The sequence below is a fragment of the Neoarius graeffei genome, chromosome 5 (assembly GCF_027579695.1).
Source record: "Neoarius graeffei isolate fNeoGra1 chromosome 5, fNeoGra1.pri, whole genome shotgun sequence".
Lineage (NCBI taxonomy): Eukaryota > Metazoa > Chordata > Actinopteri > Siluriformes > Ariidae > Neoarius > Neoarius graeffei.
The window spans coordinates 83,716,025-83,742,172 of record NC_083573.1 but is presented as its reverse complement, the minus strand read 5'-3'; the positions used below and the strand labels follow the sequence as shown (position 1 = coordinate 83,742,172).

General features: G+C 42.3%; 1 protein-coding gene across 2 annotated transcripts in view; it reads left to right on the top strand.

Annotated features, from left to right (window-relative positions):
- The window catches only part of nrp1a (neuropilin 1a), a 182,951-nt gene that overhangs the window by 134,087 nt on the left and 22,716 nt on the right, over positions 1–26,148 (top strand). For both annotated transcript variants that reach the window (XM_060922477.1, XM_060922476.1), the window contains exons 8-10: positions 2,971–3,115; positions 13,797–14,128; positions 18,955–19,099. In XM_060922477.1, the coding sequence (XP_060778460.1) occupies positions 2,971–3,115; positions 13,797–14,128; positions 18,955–19,099 (622 nt within the window). The remainder of the gene's footprint in view (positions 1–2,970; positions 3,116–13,796; positions 14,129–18,954; positions 19,100–26,148) is intronic.

Here is a 26,148-nt window from a genome sequence, read left to right as displayed (position 1 = left end):
GATAATGGATGGATGGATGGATGGATGGATGGATGGATGGATGGGCACATACACAAGACTGCTAATGCAGGTCCAAAACCTATCCTGGAAAGACCACCCAACCAAAACTGTGATCTATGGTGAAGTCCCGTCCATCTCTAAAACAGTGGCGCAAAGGAGACCTAGATTCGCTGGCCATTGTTTCCAAGCAAAACATCAAATCATCTCCGATGTCATTCTATGAAGATTACTGTGCCCAAAAAGGGGAAATAGACGTTTAATATTCCCTGATACTCTATCCAGAGACTTCAGCTTAGTCTTTGAGGAATTAGCTCGGGCAATGTCTGATAGGCCCCTATGGCAGAGCACTGTGTCGTTTATTTCAACGGTAGTCGAATGATGATGATGATGATGACTAATCTAGAAAGTTACTTGAATGTCCAGTAAATATTCAAAAGGTTATGAGAAGGTTATGCTTCAACGTTCCACAAACACCTGAAATAATCTAGAAAATGGTTCGCTCGCACAGGACTCCCAGGTAGGTAAGGAATAAAACACAACGGGTGTGTTGTTATAGGAAAATAATCAACAACCCACCACAAAGTTCATTATTTTCCTAGAACAGCATATCCTATAGTGGTTTATCCCTCTTGTTCTACAATAATTTAACAGTGATAAAGAATGACGCGTTTTATTTATTTTTATCCATTTACAATTACGTTTAATGTTATGAAACACCCTTCCATAAATCTTAAATAAATGTCTGCTTACACCACATTTGTTAAACTTTTCATATTTGTTTGTTATTCATCTTATTACCTCTGACAACTTTGTTGGAGGAGGTTATGTTTTCACCTCTGTTTGTTTGTTTGTCTGTTCCCAACGTAACTCATCAAGTAGTGAACGGATTTTGATGAAATTTTGAGGAAACGTGAGCCATGGACCAAGGAACAATTGATTAGATTTTGATGCAAATCCAGATATGTATGTGGAGCCAGGATTTTTTTTTGTCTGTTTCCAACGTAACTCAAAAAGTAGTGAATGGATTTTGATGAAATTTGGTGGCCAGCTTTAGTATTATCCGAGGGTCAAGTGATTTGATTTTGATGTTGATAATATGTGGCTTGACGGAGGTATGCTCTCTACTAAGTGTCCTTCTAATTAGATTATTTGGAGCATCTACCATATAAATCATACAGCTTGTTACTATAAAACTAGTTGCTATTGCCCGTGAACCTGATTTCCTCTGAATGGTGCTCTTCACAGGGGCTTTGTTGGTCCTTGGGTTTGGTAGTCCTGTACAATCGAAACTCCCAGGCGAGTCAGGGAGGGGATTCCCCGCCAAGGCTGCGTGCAGTGTGTTAAGCCAGTATCTCACTGGGCTGCGACAGCTTGCGACAAATTGCGAACGTCATTTGCGAGAGAGTTTCAAAAGTGTCTTGAAACATTCGCGGGGCTTCTCAATTTCCTCGCATGAGTCGCAAAGTGTTGCTCCTGCGTCACTGAAATTTTGAACACGTTCAGAAAATTCGTGCGATAAAATTTCTCTCAAAATAGCCGCAAATGCGTCGCTGGTGTCGCAAAGCCGTCATGAACCCTTCGCAAGTCAGTTTCTGTGAGACAGGACGTGCGAGTGTATCTCACTGGGCTGCGACAGCCTGCGACTAGTTGGAGACACAACAATTGCGATAAAATATGCGAATATCAATTCAGTGTGATTCCAAGTGAAAATTGTCGCTAATTTGCGTATTTTAGCGCAATTGTTGTGTCTCCAACTAGTCGCAGGCTGTCGCAGCCCAGTGAGATACTACCCTTAGCGTGAACATGTAGCCTACGGGAAATGAATAGTGTGTTGGATTAGCACTAATCCCATGTTTTGGAAAATCAAAAATGTTGTCTTGGGGCCCTCTGGGGTGCCAACAATCCATGTGCAAAGTATGGAGTATGTGCATCCACCCATGTCGATTTGCACAGGTGAACAGACAGACAGACAGACTTCCTTTAGTAGTATAGATAGAGGTAACTATAACATATTCGAACAAGCGCCTTAGTATAAACTTGTAGCTGGAACAATTGTTATAGCTGCTGTTATAGAAAATTAATCAACATCATCAATCAAGGGTGGCACGGTGGTGTAGTGGTTAGCGCTGTCGCCTCACAACAAGAAGGTCCTGGGTTCAAGCCCCATGGCCGGCGAGGGCCTTTCTGTGTGGAATTTGCATGTTCTCCCCGTGTCCGCGTGGGTTTCCTCCAGGTGCTCCGGTTTCCCCCACAGTCCAAAGACATGCAGGTTAGGTTAACTGGTGACTCTAAATCGACCGTAGGTGTGAATGTGAGTGTGAATGGTTGTCTGTGTCTATGTGTCAGCCCTGCGATGACCGGCGACTTGTCCAGGGTGTACCCCGCCTTTCGCCCGTAGTCAGCTGGGATAGGCTCCAGCTTGCCTGCGACCCTGTAGAACAGGATAAAGCGGCTAGAGATAATGAGATGAGATGAATCATCATTCAATTCATCAATAACACGATGGAAACATTAGTGTAAACTGAAACCGTTGAAGAAAAGTTGTATTGTATTGTATGGGGTCTTTTTTTTTCTCTCTCTCTCTTTCAAAATGGTATATTTGTTCTTGGAACATTTGTATATATGTAATAAACTGCACATTCGGAACCAAATATTGAATATTCTTGTAAACAAAATATTCTCCCAGCCTACTTTGGTTGAAGAAAGCAGGTTTGTTAACATTTCTTTCCCTAATTGTCATCATATAACACACACTTTGAGATTGAGGTATTTAGCAAAAATATTTATTGTAATTATTCACATATGCACTGTTAATAATCATCTCCCAGTACTACGTGCTGAACATAATCCAGTCTAGTTGCGATGTTTATAAGCTACACAAGCTCCAGGGACTTCTCGGGACTGTCCTTGATGAATCGTCTCCATAAAGCGTGTTAATAATTAATGTGGGATTTGTTGCTCCTCTGGCAGGTTTTCCTGGGCAACACCAACCCCACAGATGTCGTGAAGACCTTGCTGCCCAAACTCACGCTGGCACGCTTCGTCCGGATCCGGCCCTTCACGTGGGAGATGGGCATCGCTCTGCGCTTCGAAGTGTACGGCTGTAAGATCTCAGGTGGGCTTCAGCGCTGTTAAACAGTGCCCAAACCTCAGACCCTATCGCTTTGCCTCAGTTTAAGCGGCTGAGATTTGTCAAGCGTATTGTTTATATGTAATCAGATTAGCGTACAAGACAGAAGCCATGCTTGGTGAACATGCTCCTCTAAAGGGCTATAAATCTCTCATCCACATTGTTTACATCTCTGGCATGTGTGAGGAGAAGTGTTTATTCGTCGTTGTGAAAGATCTGTGCCGTTGTTCTCTTTTAACTAAAGGACGTGGGGGTTGTTTCCGCATTATAGATGAGCCCTCATGTGCTAAAGAGGATTACGTATTCGAAACGCTTATGTTTGGATGTTCTTCATTTAAAATGAACGGCGTCCACAGCAGGCACGGTTACTTCTCCTCCGAGAGAGTATAACATTCTCACTTCAGCTTTCACCTCTCTGAACCAACTAACCCTCCCCAGAGATTCAGCCTTTCCACCAGACACACTCACACACATGTTACATTCTTATTATAAATGCATGGCTCCTCAGTCGCCAGTCCCACAGTCCCAGCTGGCTCGCCTCTCATTTGCATGCTCATCTGCATGTTTTGGCATGGCTCCACCCTCAGCAGGGTTTTGATTATGAAGCTTTTCATGTCATGAGCGCCTCCCTGCTGAGACGACGTGTGTGTACTATCAATCTAATATACATCCGACGTTCAGTGCCTCTATTTTTATCCTCTGTACACTCCTGGGCAAATTTAGTATTGGTTGTGTGTGTGTGTGCTCGGTTTGATGAAATGCCAAAGCCCAGCTGTGGCAGCCATGTTTAGGGTGGATAAGCGCACCACATTTTAAACACATCACAAGAGCTCCGGCTTCCTCGTGACATCATCAGCGTGCTGCGGGTTTCCTCTGATGATGCGGCCATCTTGGACACTTGGGCGTTCACAAGCCTAAAAAAAAAATGGGAACTTCTGTTAAAGCATAGAATATACACCCACTGGTCGCTTTATTAGGAATACCCGTCCACCTGCTGTTTGATGCAGTTCTCTAATCAGCCGATCTCTTGGCAGCAGCACAATGCAGATACAAATCAAGAGCTTCAGTTAATGTTCACGTCAAACATCAGAATGGGGAAAAATTGTGATCTCGAAGTGTGACTTTCTTTCACTGTGGCACTGTGGGTGTTGGTTTGAGCCAGATGGACTGGTTTGAGTATTTCAGAAACTGCTGATCTCCTGGGGCTTTCACATACAACAGTCTCTAGAGTTGACACGGAATGGTGCGAAAAACAAAAAAACACTGAGCGAGCGACAGTTCTGTGGGTGGAAACAAATGTCTTGTTGATAAGAGAGGGAGGTCAGAGGAAAATGGCCAGAATGGTTTGAGCTTTTTTTTTTTTGCCAGGAAGGATATCGTAACTCACAGCAACTCTTTACAACCGTAGTGAGCAGAAAAGCATCTCAACATGCAACAGCAGAAGACCACATTGGGTTCCACTCCTGCCAGCCAAGAACAGAAATCTCAGAATCAAGAACAAGTTCCTATTATAGTGGCTGGTGAGTGTAGGGGGTCACAAGAAGAGAAATCCAGCTTGCTGAAATTTATTAATATTAACAGGAACAGACATGGGGCGGGGCGGCACGGTGGTGTAGTGGTTAGCGCTGTCGCCTCACAGCAAGAAAGTCCGGGTTTGAGCCCCGTGGCCGGCGAGGGCCTTTCTGTGCGGAGTTTGCATGTTCTTCCCGTGTCTGCATGGGTCTCCTCCGGGTGCTCCGGTTTCCCCCACAGTCCAAAGACATGCAGGTTAGGTTAACTGGTGACTCTAAATTGACCGTAGGTGTGAATGTGAGTGTGAATGGTTGTCTGTGTCTATGTGTCAGCCCTGTGATGACCTGGCGACTTGTCCAGGGTGTACCCCGCCTTTCGCCCGTAGTCAGCTGGGATAGGCTCCAGCTTGCCTGCGACCCTGTAGAACAGGATAAAGCGGCTAGAGATAATGAGATGAGACGAGGAACAGACATTTCTAAAAATAAAAAATTACAATGCGTACAGTATATAAAGGCACACTTTGAGCTGTATTTCAAATAAACATGTATAGTGTACTCCACAGTAATGAGTTAGTGTGTACAAACTTTTGACTGGTACTGTACATATTAATTTGTATTATCGATACCAGAGGTTTTCTACCTTTTGGAGGCTCAAGCACATCAAAAGTCAAACCAGAACCTCAAGGCACGCCAACTTAAATCTGGTTAACTGTTATGAAGAATGTCACACTTTATGACAATACGGATATAATGCCATTAGTGAGATTTGATCGATATTGCACGACAGCAGGCTGTCAAATAATTATCAAACAGAGTAAAATCAGACACGCAATTATACAGTATAATTTATTAAAAATATATGGAAGTGCATAGGAGCAAAAATATGGCTGATGTAGTGTGGTTACTTAGGTTGGTGGGGTTTTTTTTTTCTGTCGATGGACTATCGACCTGTTCTTTCGCAGGTTGGGGCGGCTGTGACAGAAATCTCTGCACTCTATTAACTCGAAATGTAAAAGTAGGCGACTGTGATTATGCGACGTATCCTAGCAACCGTGTTGATAGGTAGTGAACTAATAGGTAGTGGCAAGCGTGCATGAAAAAAAGAAGTGACGAGACGGAGACCTCATTTTCTCCAGTGCTCCGAACATCACACGGATCTAAGAGAAGCTGTTTTATTTTTACGACGTAATGCATGCCTGTCCTGAATACTGGCCAGAGATGATCGATTAGGAGAGGTGGACAGTAACGAAGTACATTTACTTGAGTACTGTACTTTACTTGAGTATTATTTTTTTGGAAACGTATGACTTTAACTTCACTATATTTGAAAGACAAATATCATACTTTTCACTCCACTACATTTCTATCAATGTCCGCGTTACTTGTTACTATGAAGCAGCTTTGAAAGTGGATGTTTTTTCTTTTCTTTTCTAAAGCGTGATTGGTTTTCTCAGTGTCACCTGCGAAAAAAACAATCAGTAATCACTAGGGTCACGTCATGTCCATAGACTGGATAAAATCAAGTTCAGTGATTTCTCCGCAGCATTAATTGAACACGATCAGTTGATGGTAGAATGGAAGGAGGCGGTTCTTCTGGAGAATGCATGCACTCATGGCCCATGAACCCATGTTTCAGTTTTCTGAAAGGATTAAAGATTCGTTTCATTTTAATTCTTTGCTTTGTTTGCCAAAAATGAACCACATCACGGCCTACAAAAACTCGCCGTCCAATCTGCGGAAGCATTATTGAGGCATGTAAATGTTTTATTCCAAGAGAAAGCTTGCAACAAAGTTGTCTGTGCTTTTAGAGCTAGCGATAACGTTGCAATAGCTATGCAGTCCAATTAGTCAAATGACTTTCTATGGATTTGCCCGCCAAGTTGCCGTAGCCTTGTCCACGGCTAACGTTTACACATAGCTAGTTAACTTGGACACTGTTAGTTAGCATGTAAAAATGGAGTTATGCTAACATGAATAACGTTAACTTATCTGAAGTCCTTTCAGGAATATGTTTCAGCATAATCTTGCCAAATAAACAGAATGTAGAAATCTGTGTTTAAAGGTGTTTATTCTACAGGTTCTACAAGTTAGTCAGTAAATCCAGTCGGTTGCTTCAGAGGTTTTGTAAGCGTTGTGGCAATAATACAACTATGCATTGACAGAAGATGTACTTTTAATACTTAAGTATTTTTAAAAGCAAGTATTTCAGTACTTAAGTAAAAATTTGACTGGACAACTTTCACTTGTATCAGAGTAAAATTTGACCAGCAGGATCTGTACTTTGACTTAAAGCATATATATGCAGAGCCTCACTTTTGGTTTATAAATGCCTTGAGACCTCAAGAATGGCACAGGAATAGTTTTAAGCGTTAACAATAAATCTAATATAGTACTTTTTACAATTAAAGTGATTTATATAGGTAGCGGTCTGAATGAATGATCTTGACATCCGTGACGTCACAGCAGGAAGTCTATCGGTCTCATCGCCATTTCCGCTATACTAAAACACAGAGCTGACTGCAACTCCGATCCTCCATTTTGAGCTAATTTATCGCCATGCCACGTAGATGTGTTGCTGGCGGGTGCAGCAACATGACAGAAGGTGGATTTAAGTTGCATTTTTGGCCCAAGAATGTTCAAACTGCAAAGCTTTGGACGCGTTTTGCGAGAAGTTCACGGGCACATTGGGCGGCTATGAAGTGGTCTCTCCTCTGCTCTGCACATTTTACTGAAGACTCGTATGAGACCTCTGATCTGTTGAGGAGCGTTGGCTATAAGCCTGTATTGAAAGAGGGTGCAGTACCAACAATTAAATAAAACTACAAAAGAAGGAAAGTAAGTTCAGTTGCACCAGTTCTCCTGGAGTGTGAGCCGAGGGTTGTTGCTAAAACCCGGGACAGAACGGGACGTGACATATCGCTCGGGCAGTGACCTCCCTGCAGTTGTTGCTAAAACCCGTAACATCCCGTCCCGGGTTTTAGTAATTGCCTGAGCCGAGCAGTAATGGCGGAGTAACTCAGTATGGAGAAAATGGAGAATGAGTGGACCAGCCGTCTGATCTCTCCACTGGATATGTTCGCCTCAGCAGCAATATCTCGCCCTTCCGTGGAAGAAGCGAATAAACAGAGAACTGAACGAGCAACTGAAAGTCAGATTGTTTCAAAACAATCGGCCACAAGATCAGCCTTCAAGAAGCGAGAACACAGATGGGTAAGCTCCGACTCTCATTTGGATACAAAACAACAAAAACAACAACACTCATTGTTTACCTGCATTTAGATTAATACATGTAACTTGTATTGTGTGTTTAAGTTACCGGTATAAGATTATTTAATTTGCTTCAGAATGTGATTGTCTCAGTTCATCTGATTATTTAATTAGCCTTTTACGTTTTATCAGTGAAAATGCATGCATGTTGCATAAGTAATAACACCCATCCTGTTTTAATGAGAGTCAACCCACAATCAGTGAAGTCAAATCAGTCTTAGTTGAGCAAGTCGGTGACGGTATTTCTTACTTTCACCATAAATGCTTATTTATATGACTTTGGTCTCTAGCTGTAAAAGGCCTCGGTGTTAAAACCGGTTCCCGCTGTGACGTCACGCGCTCTGGGCTGGCTGGCTCAGCGGGGCAGCTCCAATGCCAACTTTGCGGTCGATTTTAACTCTCAAAAATATATTTTTTTGTTATTCCCATTTATGCAGCATACAAGAGTCAAGGGTGGAGATACTATCCACTCAGAAATTTATTTAAAAATAAAGGTTCTGCGTATCTCCTTTAAGTAATGAAGTTGGGTACTTTGTCCACCTTGATTACTGCAGGAGCCTCTGCCATGGTGGCTCATTGCTGTTTAGCTCTTAATGCTCTCTAAACAACAATCAGACTGAGAATGGGACAGTGGTGTGCTGATGAGCATGCTCAGTAGATGTCATGTGTAACAGGCATTCCACATCCACACAGCCCTTAATAAACTTCCTATGCTCGTTTGTAAATAAGGCCATCTGTGTGTGCCACTGCTCACCACACACACACACACACACACACCCTGCAACCGGACCAGCAACTCACGCAATGACACAAACACACACAGACGTGTGCCCACAGTTCTCCAACTTCCCAAAAAACACTTCCAAAAGAAATTCTATAAATGTGTCTCCAAGACCAAATAAGTCAATTGTTTCAAAGGGATTCCTTCGGCATCATGACTCAGGGTGTCTGTGGGTCCTGAAAATGTCGTAATTCGTCTGAAATGATCTGGATTGTCCAAATTACAGACTTCAATAAGCCTAAAAAGTGTCTTAAACTCAAACTGACATTTAGATTTTAATCTACAAGCATCCTTAATCACACTGTAAACTGGAAAACATACTCGGTGCATACAGAACATGTTAAAGGAGAACTGAAGTCATGCTTAAACTTGCTTTATTCTTAATTAACATGTTCAATTACGTTTTCAGTTTTATTAACCTCATATTGTGACTTGTATTGGCATATTATATTACACTTATCGGCCTGTTCGGTTTTTAGCCATGTTGAATGTAGTTCGTTTGGTCCACGGCAGGCATCGCTTATCCACGCAACCTTCACGAGACTTGTGCGAGACTTCAAACGTGAAGTGTCAGCGCCGCCATTTTGAAAACTGTTTACACAGCAGCCAGATCGCCGTATCATTCCAATTTAAATTAATTTCGAGATTTACCAGTTTCATCAGTGATGGAGATTATTCCATACGACTTCAAACCAACGTGGAGTAGAGAAGAGTTGGAAAGGCGACAGGGTAAGGACGAGTCCGTCGCGCTGGTATTTACGTCATTCCTGTCGCACAATTAAAACGTGCCAGATCAGACGGCTGGTGGGTTTTCAAAATAATAAATACATGCATGCATTTTTGTGATAAGTCCATATTATACTGAGCGCATTTCCCTCGTAATCCTCACTAAGGTTTCGGACAGCACTACAAAATTGCGTCCACACAGGGAAAACTTCCGGCTTGATTACATCAGCATTCGAAAGAGGGCACGTGCGTCTTTTGACAGCGTTGGCAGATGTTGGTCACTTTGATTTCTGCTGTACGTTTTACTTCCATCCTATGATGTCTCGCACAGGTCTCAACGAATCTCGTTTATGGCCATTGCTTTGACATATGGACTGATATATTACAGAGCGTATTTCAAACACTCATAACTTGCTATAGCAGTGACAAAATAGCGATCAAAAATGCATTCTGATATTTAATAAAATGAGAAATAGTATTTTGATAATAAAAAATTTGCCTTCAGTTTCCCTTCAATAGTGTCACGTCTAATGGTGTTTAGCTGTAGGCTCCTATTTAAAAGATAACATCCTTTATTAACACATATATAGTTGCATATACAGAGAAGTGGGCGGCACGGTGGTGTAGTGGTTAGCGCTGTCACCTCACAGCAAGAAGGTCCTGGGTTCGAGCCCCGTGGCCGGCGAGGGCCTTTCTGTGCGGAGTTTGCATGTTCTCCCCGTGTCCGCGTGGGTTTCCTCCGGGTGCTCCGGTTTCCCCCACAGTCCAAAGACATGCAGGTTAGGTTAACTGGTGACTCTAAATTGACCGTAGGTGTGAATGTGAGTGTGAATGGTTGTCTGTGTCTATGTGTCAGCCCTGTGATGACCTGGCGACTTGTCCAGGGTGTACCCCGCCTTTCGCCCGTAGTCAGCTGGGATAGGCTCCAGCTTGCCTGCGACCCTGTAGAACAGGATAAAGCAGCTAGAGATAATGAAATGAGATGAGATACAGAGAAGTTTATATCATCACCTCCACTAACTTTATTGGAGGAGGTGATGTTTTCACCTCTGTTTGTCTGTTCCCAACGTAACTCAGAAAGTACTGAAAGGATTTTGATGAAAGTTTGAAGAAAGGTGAGTCATGGGCCAAGGAACAATTGATTAGCTTTTGATGCAAATCTGGATGTGTATGCAGATCCAGGACTTTTTTATTTTTTTGGTCTGTTCTGAATATAACTCAAAAAGTAGTGAACGGATTTTGATGAAATTTGGTGGACAGCTTTAGCATTATCCCAGGTTCAAGTGATTTTGATTTTGATGTTGATAATATGTGGCTTGGCAGAGGTTGTCAGGGTGCAGGCACTTACGGATGCAAACACAGGGTGCATCGCAAACCGGTAAGCAATCTGAAGGTGTAGTCGGGGACGGGCAAGGGTTGGTCGATCAATGAACATCGTGTCAGAGAACAGGCAAAACTCCACTGAGTTCCACTGAGCTCTAGCGCTGGGCCATTTCCGGGAAATAAGAGTTTGGGTCATGGCGACAGCGTGTGTATGTCAGCCTCGGTTCGGAGGTTTCAGTTTCGAAAACTGTAAGAGGTAAGAGTCGAATAATATAAAGTAAAGACACTTGGTATATTTTATTTCTGTGATTTTTAAATTGTTCATTTTTGGATCACGCTTCATTTTTGTGGCTGCTGCCTTATAGAGTAAATATATATATATATATATATATATATATATATATATATATATATATATATATATGCTATATTTACTGTATGGACATGGGATCAGAAAACTATATTATTTATAAGCAGTAACCACATGGACCCATAGGGTATCGATTTTTTTCACGATATCTTCCTTCATATTCATCATAAGTGTTACCGGGCGAGGTTTGTTTTGCCTGGCATCACTTGTTTTACCTTTTTTTTTCTCTCCTATGAGAAAAATAATGATGGATTTATGGGACACTTTATATATTATTGTTTCTATCATTACATTATACAATGCTACAGTGAAACTAAACAATGTGCAGTTACGAAAGCCATATGAATCTTGAACCGCCAACTGATATTGAGAGAAAATTCCAACATAAAATGCTCATTCCTTTGAGCAGTAATATACCACTATCATTGAGCAATTTTTTGCTCTGTGAAGCTCACACTGGAGCACATCTGAAAATCTCAGAGAAGCGTGTTTATCCGTTCCAGAGCAGCACAGGCAGCATTGGTATTTCACACTGCATTAGGTCCATCTGTGACACATCTCAAAGCGTTTCTGATGCTTTCCTGATTCACAGGAACTGAACTGATTTTCGATTATAATATTGCAGCAGGTCATGAATTTAAAAAACCTTTTTCTTTTTCTTTTTTTGAAGAGTAGCTTATCGATGCATAGAGAATCTACGTGACTGGAAACTTTCCTTTTATATACAAGCGAATACATTAAGAATAGATTATAAATACTCACTCGAGACGCCATACATTGGGCCAAGATTGTTAGTCTGGCTAACGCGACTTCAAAGCTCTGCGAGCATTTGGTCTGGCAAAGATATTAAGCCCAACCGTTTCCCAAAGGCGTGGTTGACCCGCCTCCCTGAAATGCCTCAGTTTGCTACTGGTCGAAGCCAGAAAAGGCTGTGACGAAGCTTAAACCAATCACATCACTCTTTCCTCTGACGTATGTGACGCGACGGAAACTGCTTGAGTAACAGGAAGAAGATAAATACCTCCAGGGCTGCTCTTTGCTCCGTTTTCAATGAGAACTTCCCGTTGAATGCTTTCAATACAGCATCTACCGCTGTGTCAAAGGCTTGCCGCTGCTCCATGTTCATAATGTTTCTAGTGAATGAAGCGCTTCCGGCATAGATTCTGTAAACAATCTATGGCTTCCGGTCGCAGTTCTACTACGTCACTGCCTTGAACACGCCTCTACCCAGGGCCGTTGGAGATGCTCAAAGTTGATTGGCTCCCGATTTTTCGGGAGCTTGGAAGAGCTGGAGATAGCTTGCCTTGCCAGACTAAGCTCGCAACAGGCCCTCGTGTTGCGTCACACTTAGGATGGGCGGGCCCAGGCTACAAGATTGTGAATTTAAGACTCGCCTTCTCCCGTGGATGTTATCATGAATGGATACCCGAAAGATTTGCACTTACCTAAAACTTTTTATGCTCAAGACTCACCTGTGTTTTAGTGGATAATTTCACCTGGATCATAACAATCATCCCATGCTCATTTTTTCACAGTACGTTCATACGGAACATCCCTTTTTCACTTACATGAAGGTTAGAGAAGCAGCCTTTGGCCCAAAGGGTTACTGGTTCGATTCCCAGGACCGGCAAGAAAAATGTGAGGGGAGTTGAGTGAATAAATAACACTTTCCCTTCCCTTTGTATCATATCTGAAGTGCCCTTGAGCAAGGCACCTAACCCCCAACTGCTCCCCCGCTGCTCTGGGTATGTGTGTGTGCTCATTGCTCACTTGTGTGTTCACTGCTTCAGATGGGTTAAAGGCAGAGGACGAATTTCACCGTGCTTGAGTCTGTGCTCGAGAGTATGTGTGATAAATAAAGGCGGTGATTTCTTCTACTTTCACTCACTACAACATCTGTAGACTGAATGTTTGATAATAATAATAAGAAGAAGATTGGTCTGGATCCTCTGTCATGTCGTCTCAGGGAGTTTTCCCTTGCCACTCTCACCTCTGGCATGCTATTTAAGGATTTAAATGTGCATCCGGATTTCTACCTTGTGACGCCGTCTGTTATTAAAAATCACGACACAAATAAAATTGAACTGAGCTGAAAATAGATAAACAGGCCCATTATGGAGGGGAAGAAGTTTCAAAACATGGAGAAAGATTTCATACCGCATGAAGGGTCTATAGCGTTAAGGGGAAAAAAAAAGAGAGACAAACCAAATGGGAGTAGGAGAGTATCAAAGACAAAAGGAAGGGGTCGGAGGAGGGGGAGAGAAACCTGGCGCATGAAAACTAGAAGCTTAGATGTGGAAGGTAGAAGCGCCAGAGGAGAGGAGAGTTTTAATTAGATACCTGGAGACAAACACTGCAGGGCTGAGTTAATATGCAAGGGGTCAGAAAAGAGAGAAGGGTGGGGAGAGAAAAAGGAAGGGGGACTTGACTGGTTATCTGTGCATGCCGTGTCTTCGTTTTCTCCTGGGTGCCATCTCTTTGCTCTCTTTCTTATGTTTCTGTCTCTCCACATGCCCTTCTGTGTGCCATCCAGAGCTCCAGCTAAGATTTATTTTTAGCCAATAATATTCTTTCGCCATGGTTCATCTCTCTGTTTTTCATCAGCTAAGAACATTATCGTGCCCAAGTTCCTTGTTGTTTGCTTCCACCTGTGTCTCATGTCCCTCCTCCTTCTTTCTCTCCATACAGAATACCCATGTTCAGGCATGCTGGGAATGGTCTCGGGCCTGATCACCGATGACCAGATCACCGCTTCGTCACACACGGACCGCAGCTGGGTGCCAGAGAATGCTCGGCTACTGACCAGCCGCTCAGGATGGACTCTCCTGCCCCAGCCACAGCCGTACGTGGACGAATGGCTCCAGGTGGACCTGGGTCAGGAGAAACTCGTACGTGGACTGATCATCCAGGGAGGAAAGCAGCGGGAGAACAAGGTCTTTGTGAAGAAGTTCCGTCTAGGCTATAGCAACAACGGCTCTGACTGGAAGATGGTGATGGAGGCCAACAGCAACAAGTCAAAGGTGAGAAGAAAAGTTGCTGGGGTTTAGTGATGTATAAAAGAAAAGAATATCTCAGTTATTATTTCTGTATTCTGGTGATGAGCATCTGGAATTTTTCTATAAAATAATGCACAAATCATTATATAAAATATGATAAAAATGATCAACTTGATTATTGTGATATATTATGAATTGTGAGTATAGCCAGGTGTTAGTGATGTTATAGCACTTACTACTTCATGAATAGTCAGGCTAAGTTGTTTAATCTTTCAGCCAGCGGGGGATTATGTCGCGGCGATGTCTGTCCGTCCGTCCTGGGAAGAGTGCTCACCTTCTGAAATCAACTCCTCTCACAATTTTTGGAGGAATTTCATGAATCTTGGCAAAAGGCATTGTAATATGTCGGTAGTACGAATATTGTAATTTCATTAAATTGGGTCACATTTTACCAGAGTTGTGGCCCTTGATTAATAACCTTGTACTTTCACAATTTCATGAAGGTGTGCTTGCCTTCCAACATCAACTCCTCTCACAATTTTTGGGCAAATTTCTCGAAGCTTGGCAAAAGGCCTTATTATATGACAGTAATACACATATTGCGATTTAATTTCGTTTGTGAAAATTTTCCCAGAGTTTTGACCCTTGATTAAATAACTTGTACTTTGACAATTTCATGAGGGTGTACGTTCTTCTGAAATCAACTCCTCTCACAATTTGTGGAGGAATTTCACCAAACTTGGCAGAAGGCTTTGGTATATGACCGTTATATGCATATTGAACTTTCATTTAATTTGGGCAAATTTTACCAGAGTTATGCCCTTGATTATTAACAAACTTGTACTTTGGCAATTTCATCAAGGTGCGCTTGCTTTCTGACATCAACTTCCCTCACAATTTTTATCCCCCGCTGGCCAAAAGGCCCGAAGGGGGATTATGTCGTGGCGATGTCCGTCTGTCCCGGGAAGGGTACTCACCTTCTGAAATCAACTCCTCTCACAATTTTTGGAGGAATTTCACAAAACTTGGCAGGATTCTTTGTTATATGTCGGTAATACGCATATTGCAATTTCGTTCAATTCAGTCGCATTTTACAGAGTTATGGCAGAGTTGCCAGCCGGGGATATTGTGCTCTCAGAGCACTCTTGTTTTGTTTTGTTTTGTTTTGTTTAATTAGCCATTTCATTTTCACTTCATCGCTGAAATCAGTTTTCTACTTTGTGGATTTTTATTATTTGTTTCTTTTTTTTTTAGATGTTGCATTACTGTTTTACCAAGACCTAAAACCCGAATTATCATGATACAGTGACGTGCAAAATTATTGGAACCCTTCATGAAAACTAATTACATATGCTCTTATTGATAGTGTGACCATAAACACATGAGGATGTTATAAAGTTTTATTTTAACATAGTTCCTTTTTTTAACATAAAATGCTTCTCAAGAAATGCAGTTTTTTTTTCTTTGAAACAATAGTTGCTAAATTATTGGCACCCTCGCAGCTAATATTTTTTTGAATCCCTCACTATACAGTATCAAGCCACTGTAATTAGTTTAGTTTAGTTTAGTTTAGTTTAGTTTAGTTTAATGGCTTCATCACAAATTTACAATAAGTTTCTGAGAAACCAAGATACCAAAAATGGTCACATACATCCGACAAAGAAAAACTAAATAGAGGTGTGACAGGGGAAAGGAACAGAACTTTCATCCTAATTGTGACCTAACCCCTACTTATTCAAAGGATAGCATATATTAGCTAAAAACGATAGAAATACTATTAGGAGATAGGAAAACATATACATTACTTTAATGAGGCAGCAATTAATTACAGAGGCAAAAATATTCATAACTCACTCAATAGAGACTGTGAGTAAAGTCACAGTAATTTGCGCCTGTTACAAACTGGAACATCTGGTCACCGTACTTTATAGATCTGGAATGGTAAGAGATAGAGAATGACACTTAGTGAGGAAAAGCTGCGCCCTGCTGCCCTGAACAAAATTTTAAAAAAAAATGATTGAAAAAATCATAAAAATTGACAGAGTTATAAGTGATTGAAAAAAATCCCATTTTTCATGGATCATTCCAGAGCAGTGATCTGGATCAGCACCAAAAGATATAGCGACGTAATTCAGCCCAGAGGTATTCTGCATGTGAAATTTGGTGATGATTGGTTGAAAACTCATCTCATCTCATTATCTCTAGCCGCTTTATCCTGTTCTACAGGGTCGCAGGCGAGCTGGAGCCTATCCTAGCTGACTATGGGCGAAAGGCGGGGTACACCCTGGACAAGTCACCAGGTCATCACAGGGCTGACACATAGACACAGACAACCATTCACACTCACATTCACACCTACGCTCAATTTAGAGTCACCAGTTAACCTAACCTGCATGTCTTTGGACTGTGGGGGAAACCGGAGCACCCGGAGGAAACCCACGCGGACACGGGGAGAACATGCAAACTCCACACAGAAAGGCCCTCGCCGGCCCCGGGGCTCGAACCCAGGACCTTCTTGCTGTGAGGTGACAGCGCTAACCACTACACCACCGTGCCGCCTGCTTGAAAACTGAGGGAGAAATAGCGTCCTAAAAAAAGTTAGGAGAATAATAAGAATAAGAATAAAGTAGAAAGATCCTGAGTGAGAGTAACAATTTGCACCAGCGCTGCTAGTGAAAATTAATTAAAGGAGAACTGAAGTAATTTTTAAACTTGCTTTATTTCTTAATTAACGTGTTATTCAATTACGTTTTCGGTTTTAGTAACCTTATGTCATGACTCGTATTGGCAACTAATTGCAATTAAATATTATACTTATCGGGCTGTTCGGTTTTTAGCCATGTTGAATTTAGTTCGTTTGGTCCACGGCAGGCGTCGCTTATCCGCACGATCTTCACCAGACTTGTGCAAGACTACGAAACGTGACGTGTCAGCCAGGTGTCAGTGCCGCCATTTTGAAAACTGTTTTCCAAACGAAATATTGCACAAAAACGAGTTTAAATGACGATTACTGCCGACTTTTTTCAAACTGATTGCTATCAAAACAAACAAAACTTCCGGCTTGATTACATCAGCATTCGAAAGAGGGCGCGCACGTCTTTTGACAACGTTGGCAGATGTCGGTGACTTTGATTTCCGTTATACGTTTTACTTCCGTCCTACGATGTCTCGCACAGGTCTCAGCGAATCTCGTTTACGGTCGTTGCTTTGACATACGGACTGATATATTACAGAGCATATTTCAAACACTCATAACTTGTGACAAAATAGCTATCAAAAATACATTCCTATATTTAATAAAATGAGATAAATAGAATTTTGATGATAAAAAAAATTTGCCTTCAGTTCCCCTTTAAGGTAAGTTACCACACTGAGAAGGTGTAAGGAAGCACCAGCGTGCAGTAGGTTACACGTTCTCAGTGTTGCACTTACATGTAGAAAAATTAGCTATATGGTATTTATACTTACTTCAATATATGATATGTCTGATTAATTTCTAGCCAAGGCAAGGCAAGTTTATTTATATAGCACATTTCATACACAATGGCAGTTCAATGTGCTTTACAGAAGTAAAAACAAAAACAGTAAACAATAGAGAAATAAAATTACAAATAAAATCATTTTATTTTTATTCTAAAACAATTAATTAAAAGAATTAAAAGAAAATAATAAGAATTAAACAATAGTAAAAATAAAATAATAAAATGAAGTAGTAGTTCAAATAGGATGAGAAGAAGAAAAAAAACCCCAGCAGAATAGAATAAAGAATAAAATAGGATAAAGGTAAAATAAATTTAAAATATGCAGAGAAGTAAAGATTATAAAGAATGTAAAGAAGACAATATTAATTATTTAACAGAAAGCATCTGAAAACAGCTTGGTCTTTAGTCTTTAGCCAAGTCTTACATGATCGAAAGGTTGGAGACGCTTGGAAATCTTGGACCATTTTTCCATGCAGTATATTTTAATCTCCTTTACATTTTAAAATATTTATGTGGACTGGCCTTTTCAAACCAGACCACTGTTTCCACAGGGTTCAGATCTCACTTACGATAACTACAAAAAAAAAAATACATTATGGTATCTTCAAATTTTTTGCCTCGTTCCACTCACTGTGGATTCCTGCATAAAATGCTTTACGGTTCTGGTAAGAAGGATAGACGGGGGGAGATGAGGAAGGAGGAGAGGATTTGCAGCAGCTGACTGTAAATGTGTTAATGCCTCATTGGTATGCACTGTGCATGCTGTTCAGCCACGCTGCCCTCAGGAAGAGTGAAGAGAAGAAACACCTCATGCCTGTCAGAATACACCAGCAGAAATCTAGCACAGGGGCCTCTGTAGCTGATTTAAAAGCCCTAGTTATACAGTACCTCCTTTCTATTCTCTCTCATCTTCTACTCTGTCCTTATATCAGAGCTTGAAGGAGACAGGAAAAGTTACCAGTGAAGCCCATTAATTCTCTTTCATGGCGTTACTGTTGTAGACCTTTCTCATTACAGGAGCATGTGTCTCTCCTTCTCTTTAATCCTCTCCCTCTTTTTCTCATTCTCTTGTGGTATTCCACTGTGGAGAAGGAGTCTGCTGAAACTGAAGTGAAAGCCAATGAGAGATTTCCCCAAGCGAGACACCCTGCTGTGTTGCTAGCTAGCAGACTTTTGCTCTAGCGTTCACTTCAGACGTCAATCACTGACTGGATTAAGGGTTTTGGTGGTTTTATTCCTGGTTCTGTCCCACTGCTTCCTCTTTTTTATTTTCCACAGAAAGCGCTGGAATGTATGGCTGAATTCATACGTATATCATAATGCCTTTCTCCGTGGTCTTTCATGCTCTTTCCTTCTGTCCTTGTGCAGCTTTTCGAGGGGAATATGAACTACGATACGCCAGTATTGAGGACAGTGGAGCCCATCTTGACGCGTTTTATTCGAGTTTATCCAGACAGAGCTACACCAACAGGCATGGGGTTGAGACTAGAGCTGCTAGGCTGTGAGTTTAAAGGTAGGTCTACATGCAGTATACTCTCTCTCTCTCTCTCTCTCTCTCTCTCTCACTTATCTGTCGATATCACTCTCTCATTTCCCTTCATAATATCATACTTTCTACGTACAAAGCAAACAAATCAGTATCGAACTAAAGGGATTTAAAATGAAATAAAAACAGCTGAAAATCTCACAATGTGGTCCCTCACCAAGGACGAATAAATACAGACGCTGCTTGGCTGAACTTGAGCCGATCCACTCAAAAGGATAGAAAATGAAGCCCCGGGGTTCCGCTTTCTTCAGGATTAGCGCAGTTGTCCCACACATGCACCATCAAAGGATTTCGTTTGCCTAAATAAGCATCAGCATATGGCCCTTCCTAATGACAGGGACCCTCTAAAGAGCAGAGAGGATATACAGTCCAAATCCCTTCCTTATGTTTTAAAGCTAAACTGCACGCTGAAACACATTAGATATGTTTATGTTGACGTATCTGTGATATGTTTTAGTGTGGTGGTATTTATGTTATTCTCATGAGAAGTGAGCAGAAGTGTGTTGCACTGATGTCACAGGGGGACAGAACTCATACTGCAGGTACAATAATGTTACATAAGGGACAAATGGAACGTTTCGACAGAAGATTGAGAACGTATTTTCTCACTCACCATTTTCCAGTGATGTTCAATGTCGTGTTATTGAAAACTGTAGAAGTGTGTGTGTGTGTGTGTGTGTGTGTGTGTGTGTGTGTGTGTGTGTGTGTGTGTCGCAGTGTTGTAGTCGAGTCACTAAACCTCGAGTCCGAGTCCAGCCTCAAGTCCCCAGTGTTCAAGTCCAACTCAAGTCCAAGTCATTAAAGAAAATTTCGAGTCAAGTCCACTATTGATCCAAGTCGAGTCTGAGAACAAGACTCCAACCGTATCATTTGACGGTGGCTGTTGCTGCCTTTACGTGAAAGCATCTCTGCTACTGTGTTGGACTAACGTTCCTGCTCGACTGCCCCATTTTAGTTAACAGGCTACAGATTAAAAGCTTGTTCATCGCTCAGCAAGCCCCACCCACTATCAACAGGGCAAATAACATGAGAGAGGGTTAACACTAGCTAGTTCATCGCTCAGCAAGCCCCACCCACTATTAACAGGGCAAATAACATGAGAGAGGGTTAACACTAGCTAATTCATCGCTCAGCGAGCCCCGCCCACTATCAACAGGGCAAATAACATGAGAGAGGGTTAACACTAGCTAGTTCATCGCTCAGCAAGCCCCGCCCACTATCAACAGGGCAAATAACATGAGAGAGGGTTAACACTAGCTAGTTCATCGCTCAGCGAGCCCCGCCCACTATCAACAGGGCAAATAACATGAGAGAGGGTTAACACTAGCTAGTTCATTGCTCAGCGAGCCCCACCCACTATCAACAGGGCAAATAACATGAGAGAGGGTTAACACTAGCTAGTTCATCGCTCAGCAAGCCCCACCCACTATTAACAGGGCAAATAACATGAGAGAGGGTTAACACTAGCTAATTCATCACTCAGCGAGCCCCGCCCACTATCAACAGGGCAAATAACATGAGAGAGGGTTAACACTAGCTAGTTCATCGCTCAGCAAGCCCCGCCCACTATCAACAGGGCAAATAACATGAGAGAGGGTTAACACTAGCTAGTTCATCGCTCAGCGAGCCCCGCCCACTATCAACAGGGCAAATAACATGAGAGAGGGTTAACACTAGCTAGTTCATCGCTCAGCAACCCCCACCCACTATCAACAGGGCAAATAACATGAGAGAGGGTTAACACTAGCTAGTTCATCACTCAGCGAGCCCCGCCCACTATCAACAGGGCAAATAACATGAGAGAGGGTTCACACTAGCTAGTTCATCGCTCAGCAAGCCCCACCCACTATTAACAGGGCAAATAACATGAGAGAGGGTTAATACTAGCTAGTTCATCGCTCAGCAAGCCCCGCCCACTATCAACAGGGCAAATAACATGAGAGAGGGTTAACACTAGCTAGTTCATCGCTCAGCAACCCCCACCCACTATCAACAGGGCAAATAACATGAGAGAGGGTTAACACTAGCTAGTTCATCGCTCAGCAAGCCCCGCCCACTATCAACAGGGCAAATAACATGAGAGAGGGTTAACACTAGCTAGTTCATCACTCAGCGAGCCCCGCCCACTATCAACAGGGCAAATAACATGAGAGAGGGTTCACACTAGCTAGTTCATCGCTCAGCAAGCCCCACCCACTATTAACAGGGCAAATAACATGAGAGAGGGTTAACACTAGCTAGTTCATCGCTCAGCAAGCCCCGCCCACTATCAACAGGGCAAATAACATAAGAGAGGGTTAACACTAGCTAGTTCATCGCTCAGCAACCCCACCCACTGTCAACAGGGCAAATAACATGAGAGAGGGTTAACACTAGCTAGTTCATCGCTCAGCGAGCCCCGCCCACTATCAACAGGGCAAATAACATGAGAGAGGGTTAACACTAGCTAGTTCATCGCTCAGCGAGCCCCGCCCACTATCAACAGGGCAAATAACATGAGAGAGGGTTAACACTAGCTAGTTCATCGCTCAGCAACCCCCACCCACTGTCAACAGGGCAAATAACATGAGAGAGGGTTAACACTAGCTAGTTCATCGCTCAGCAACCCCCACCCACTGTCAACAGGGCAAATAACATGAGAGAGGGTTAACACTAGCTAGTTCATCGCTCAGCGAGCCCCGCCCACTATCAACAGGGCAAATAACATGAGAGAGGGTTAACACTAGCTAGTTCATTGCTCAGCGAGCCCACCCACTATCAACAGGGCAAATAACATGAGAGAGGGTTAACACTAGCTAGTTCATCGCTCAGCGAGCCCCGCCCACTATCAACAGGGCAAATAACATGAGAGAGGGTTAACACTAGCTAGTTCATCGCTCAGCAAGCCCCGCCCACTATCAACAGGGCAAATAACATGAGAGAGGGTTAACACTAGCTAGTTCATCGCTCAGCAAGCCCCGCTATCAACAGAGCAATGAACATAGCGTGTAACTTTCTTCTCTGGGTGGAGTCTTACCAAATGACGATTGAAGTTCGAGGTTGTCCCCGTCGTCTCCTTGATAGTTCTTCTACATATGGAACACACAGCAGTGCAATTTTTCCCACTGCACGAGAAGTCTGTATAAGCAAAGCGGACAATCCTAGGGGCTTCTCTCCAGGTAGTTTAGCATCATTAACGTTAGTTTGTTCCTGAACACGACGTATGAACAGGTGACTGTGCATTCTCTTGGACGAAATTAGTATAAAAATTAATGTAAATATAAATATTATATAAACATCTTATGGCAAATTATTATGGCATGTTGTAAAAAATAAAGGAAAAATCTGAGTCCTCGTCTCCAATTTACGAGTCCGAATGCAGTTAATGCACGAGTCCAAGTCTGAGTCATCAGTGCTCAAGTCCAAGTCAAGTCATAAGTCCTTAAAATTAGGGCACGAGTCGGACTCGAGTCTGAGTTCTGGACTCAAGTACGGGGGAGGTTGGGGGCGCAATGGTGGTTCTAGAATGCAATGCAGCTCAGCTCGGCTTGTTAGCCATCTATAAGATGATAAGCATGGTGGTTTTAGCATGAATGTTGAAGCTTTGGATGCTGATAAGTTTGAGCAAAGGGTATAAATGAGGAGGTGAGGGAGCTGGACAGACCAATGTATTAAAGCACTGCTGCATTGCTCTCTTTTGGTAGAGATAAAGAAAAGACTAATTCCCATTGCGCCACTATGAGCTGGAAGTCAAACAGCATTGTGAGTAATGTAGGAAACCATTAGCCAAATGTAGGAAAACCATTAGTGAAAATAGACTAACATGCTGATGAATGAAGAACTAAATAGTCAACTCAGCATGTCATTACAAAATAATACATCTTGGACGGCACTCAAGATCATATGTTAATTATCAAAAAAATTAATTTGCAAGTCATTAAGGCTCTGGACGCAGGTCTGTTTTTGTACTTATCTGGGGTTTTTTTTTTCCTTCATTTTTTCTCTCCTTTTTCTCTTTCTGTCACTCGACACCCCTTGCTCTCTCTTTCACTCTCACTCTTTGAGCATATTTAGGTTTGTTAGGAGTGCATTCTCTGTTGAGACAGCATTAAGTGGATTTACATATTGGCTTTCTTGGAATCACTGAAGCTGGCTTATGTAAGCTACAGCGTCCCGCTGTGGGCTTTAGCTGGATGATGGCTTGTTTTCACTGGCAAAGCCAATATACACACTCACGCACCACACACATACGGACAATTCACAACAGTTTATAGATATTCACTCATTCTCTCTGTCTTACACAGACACACGGTCAGAGTATAGCATATCATGAAATATACACACACGGGCGCTAGCCATACCTATAAGAATAACAACAGGGTGCTAGAATACATCCAAAGCGGTCAGAACAGATTTACGTGTGAATATTATTCAAATCTCAGTCATCGTGTGTCCAAATATGTAAGAATGGAACATGCACCACTTTTAGTCGACTTATAAATCTGTAGAAATAAAAAGTCCGGTAAATTCTTATTGCCTTGTCACTTCATGTAAAAGGCATTTATTTTATCACTTTTTTCATGTACAGTAGTTAATTTATCGGGGTCTTAGGTACAGGCAAAGAAATGCTGTAGAGCAAAGATGCCTTCAAAAATAATGAAAATGGTTTGAAACTAAAAATGCTATAAACAGCAGTAAGCCATAATAAATGAAACAGAGTCAATATTTGGTGTGAGACGACCCTGTGCTTTAAAAAATAAAATAAAATAGTAGTCTCAGGTAGAGGTCTGCGCGGGACAGAATTTTCAGTCCCGCTCCCGCATTGTGCAGTCCCACTCCCGCAAAGAATTATGATTTTCAGTCCCGCTCCCGCCCGTGCCTACCATATTTTGTCCCGCTCCCGCCTGCAAATCCCGCATGACGTGACACAGTTGTTGGATGGGGCAGAATATCTCGCACATCGAATTTGCCTATTGTGGCTGCTGTGTCAACAAAGTGTTGGGCTAACTGAACTAATCCCCGACCAGCGATGCTGTCATACGGGCGGAGGTCTTCTGCTATGATCAGAGATCTCAAACACGGAAGAGCGGAAAGGAATCAGAAACGTACGCGAGATTAGACCACATCTGCAAATTTAGGCATCTTAAAATGTTTTTATTAATGCCAAATAAAATATCCAGCACAAATTATATATGATAGACATAAATTAATAATTTATAAATTTTATTTTAAACACGTTTTTAGTTAGCGGGACTGCAGCTTATCACCTCTCCCGCCCGCTCCCGCATTGTGCACTCCCCCTCCCGCCTGCGCCCGCAATGAGCTTTCAAAATTTGTCCCGCGCCGCACTGCTTTGCATCGGGTCCCGCGGGACTCCCACGGGAGTGTAGGGCTCTAGTCTCAGGTCCAATGAGTGCAGTTTGAGTGCAGTTTTATGCGGAAATGAGCTGTAGGTTTTACTGAGCATCTTACAGAACCAGCCACAGTTCCTCTGGACACTTTGACTGTCACACTCGCGTCTTCATTTTGCACCAAAACCCAGCAGCCTTCATTATTATGTTTTCTTTTTTAAATCTGAAAAGTGCTCTCTTATGGAATATACTGCTCAGATACAAACTTTTTTTTTCCTGTAACATTTAATTTTGTCCTGGAAAGCGAATGTTTGGACTCTAAAATGTTTTTGTACTGACTTGAAAATGTCTCATCTCATCTCATTATCTCTAGCCGCTTTATCCTTCTACAGGGTCGCAGGCAAGCTGGAGCCTATCCCAGCTAACTACGGGTGAAAGGCGGGGTACACCCTGGACAAGTTGCCAGGTCATCACAGGGCTGACACATAGACACAGACAACCATTCACACTCACATTCACACCTACGCTCAATTTAGAGTCACCAGTTAACCTAACCTGCATGTCTTTGGACTGTGGGGGAAACCGGAGCACCCGGAGGAAACCCACGCGGACACGGGGAGAACATGCAAACTCCACACAGAAAGGCCCTCGCCGGCCCCGGGGCTCAAACCCAGGACCTTCTTGCTGTGAGGCAACAGCGCTAACCACTACACCACCGTGCCGCCACTTGAAAATGTAGAAATCATAAAATAGAAATCTATAACAAAGTTTGTATGAAAAAAAACAGGGTGCCGAAGACTTTTGCACAGTACTTATAGTTAATATAATTATATATATATATAAACTGGCCATAATTTCAGTGACTCCAATGAGTAATGTAATTAGCAGAAGGCATCTCATCAGAAAAGGAAAGTTTTCACAGATTTTCATAGATTCACAGGGTCTGATGAGTGAAGTGACTACATGGCTTGTTAAAAAAAAAAGTTGCTAATGAAAACCGAGCGTTTAAAGACGATTAGGCAGAGAAGTGTGCAATTATTCCCTGCCTCGAGTTGTCTCATCTGTTCATCTGATGAGTTCTATACAAATTGTTGTTCAGTACTACTGACGTGTGGGTTATACAGTATGAAATATCCAGTGGTGAACTGTTACTATTAGAGCTGGGACTTGAGCTCAGCCAAACCTTAGCCAGACACCAAAAAAGCAGCAGGGCAAAGGATTTTGCAAGGGATTAGCAGCAGGCTGCCAGGTCGCTCCGTTGGGTGTAGTTGTCGATGTTGATTTTAAAAGTAACTCAGTAAATTACACAGGGAAATGAATACTTAAAGGATATACGCAGAGCCTTTATTTTAAAATAAATTTCTGAGTGGATAGTATCTCCATCCTTGACTCTTGTATGCTGCATAAATGGGAATAAAAAATATATATTTTTGAGAGTTAAAATCAACCACAAAGTTGGCATTGGAGCTGCCCCGCTGAGCCAGCCAGCCCTGAGCGCGTGACGTCACAGCGGGAACCGGTTTTAACGCAGAGGCCTTTGACAGCTATAGACCAAAGTCATATAAATAAACATTTATGGTGAAAGTAAGAAATACCGTCACCGATTTGCTCAACTAAGACTGATTTGACTTCACTGATTGTGGGTTGACTCATTAAAACAGGATGGGTGTTATAACTTATGCAACA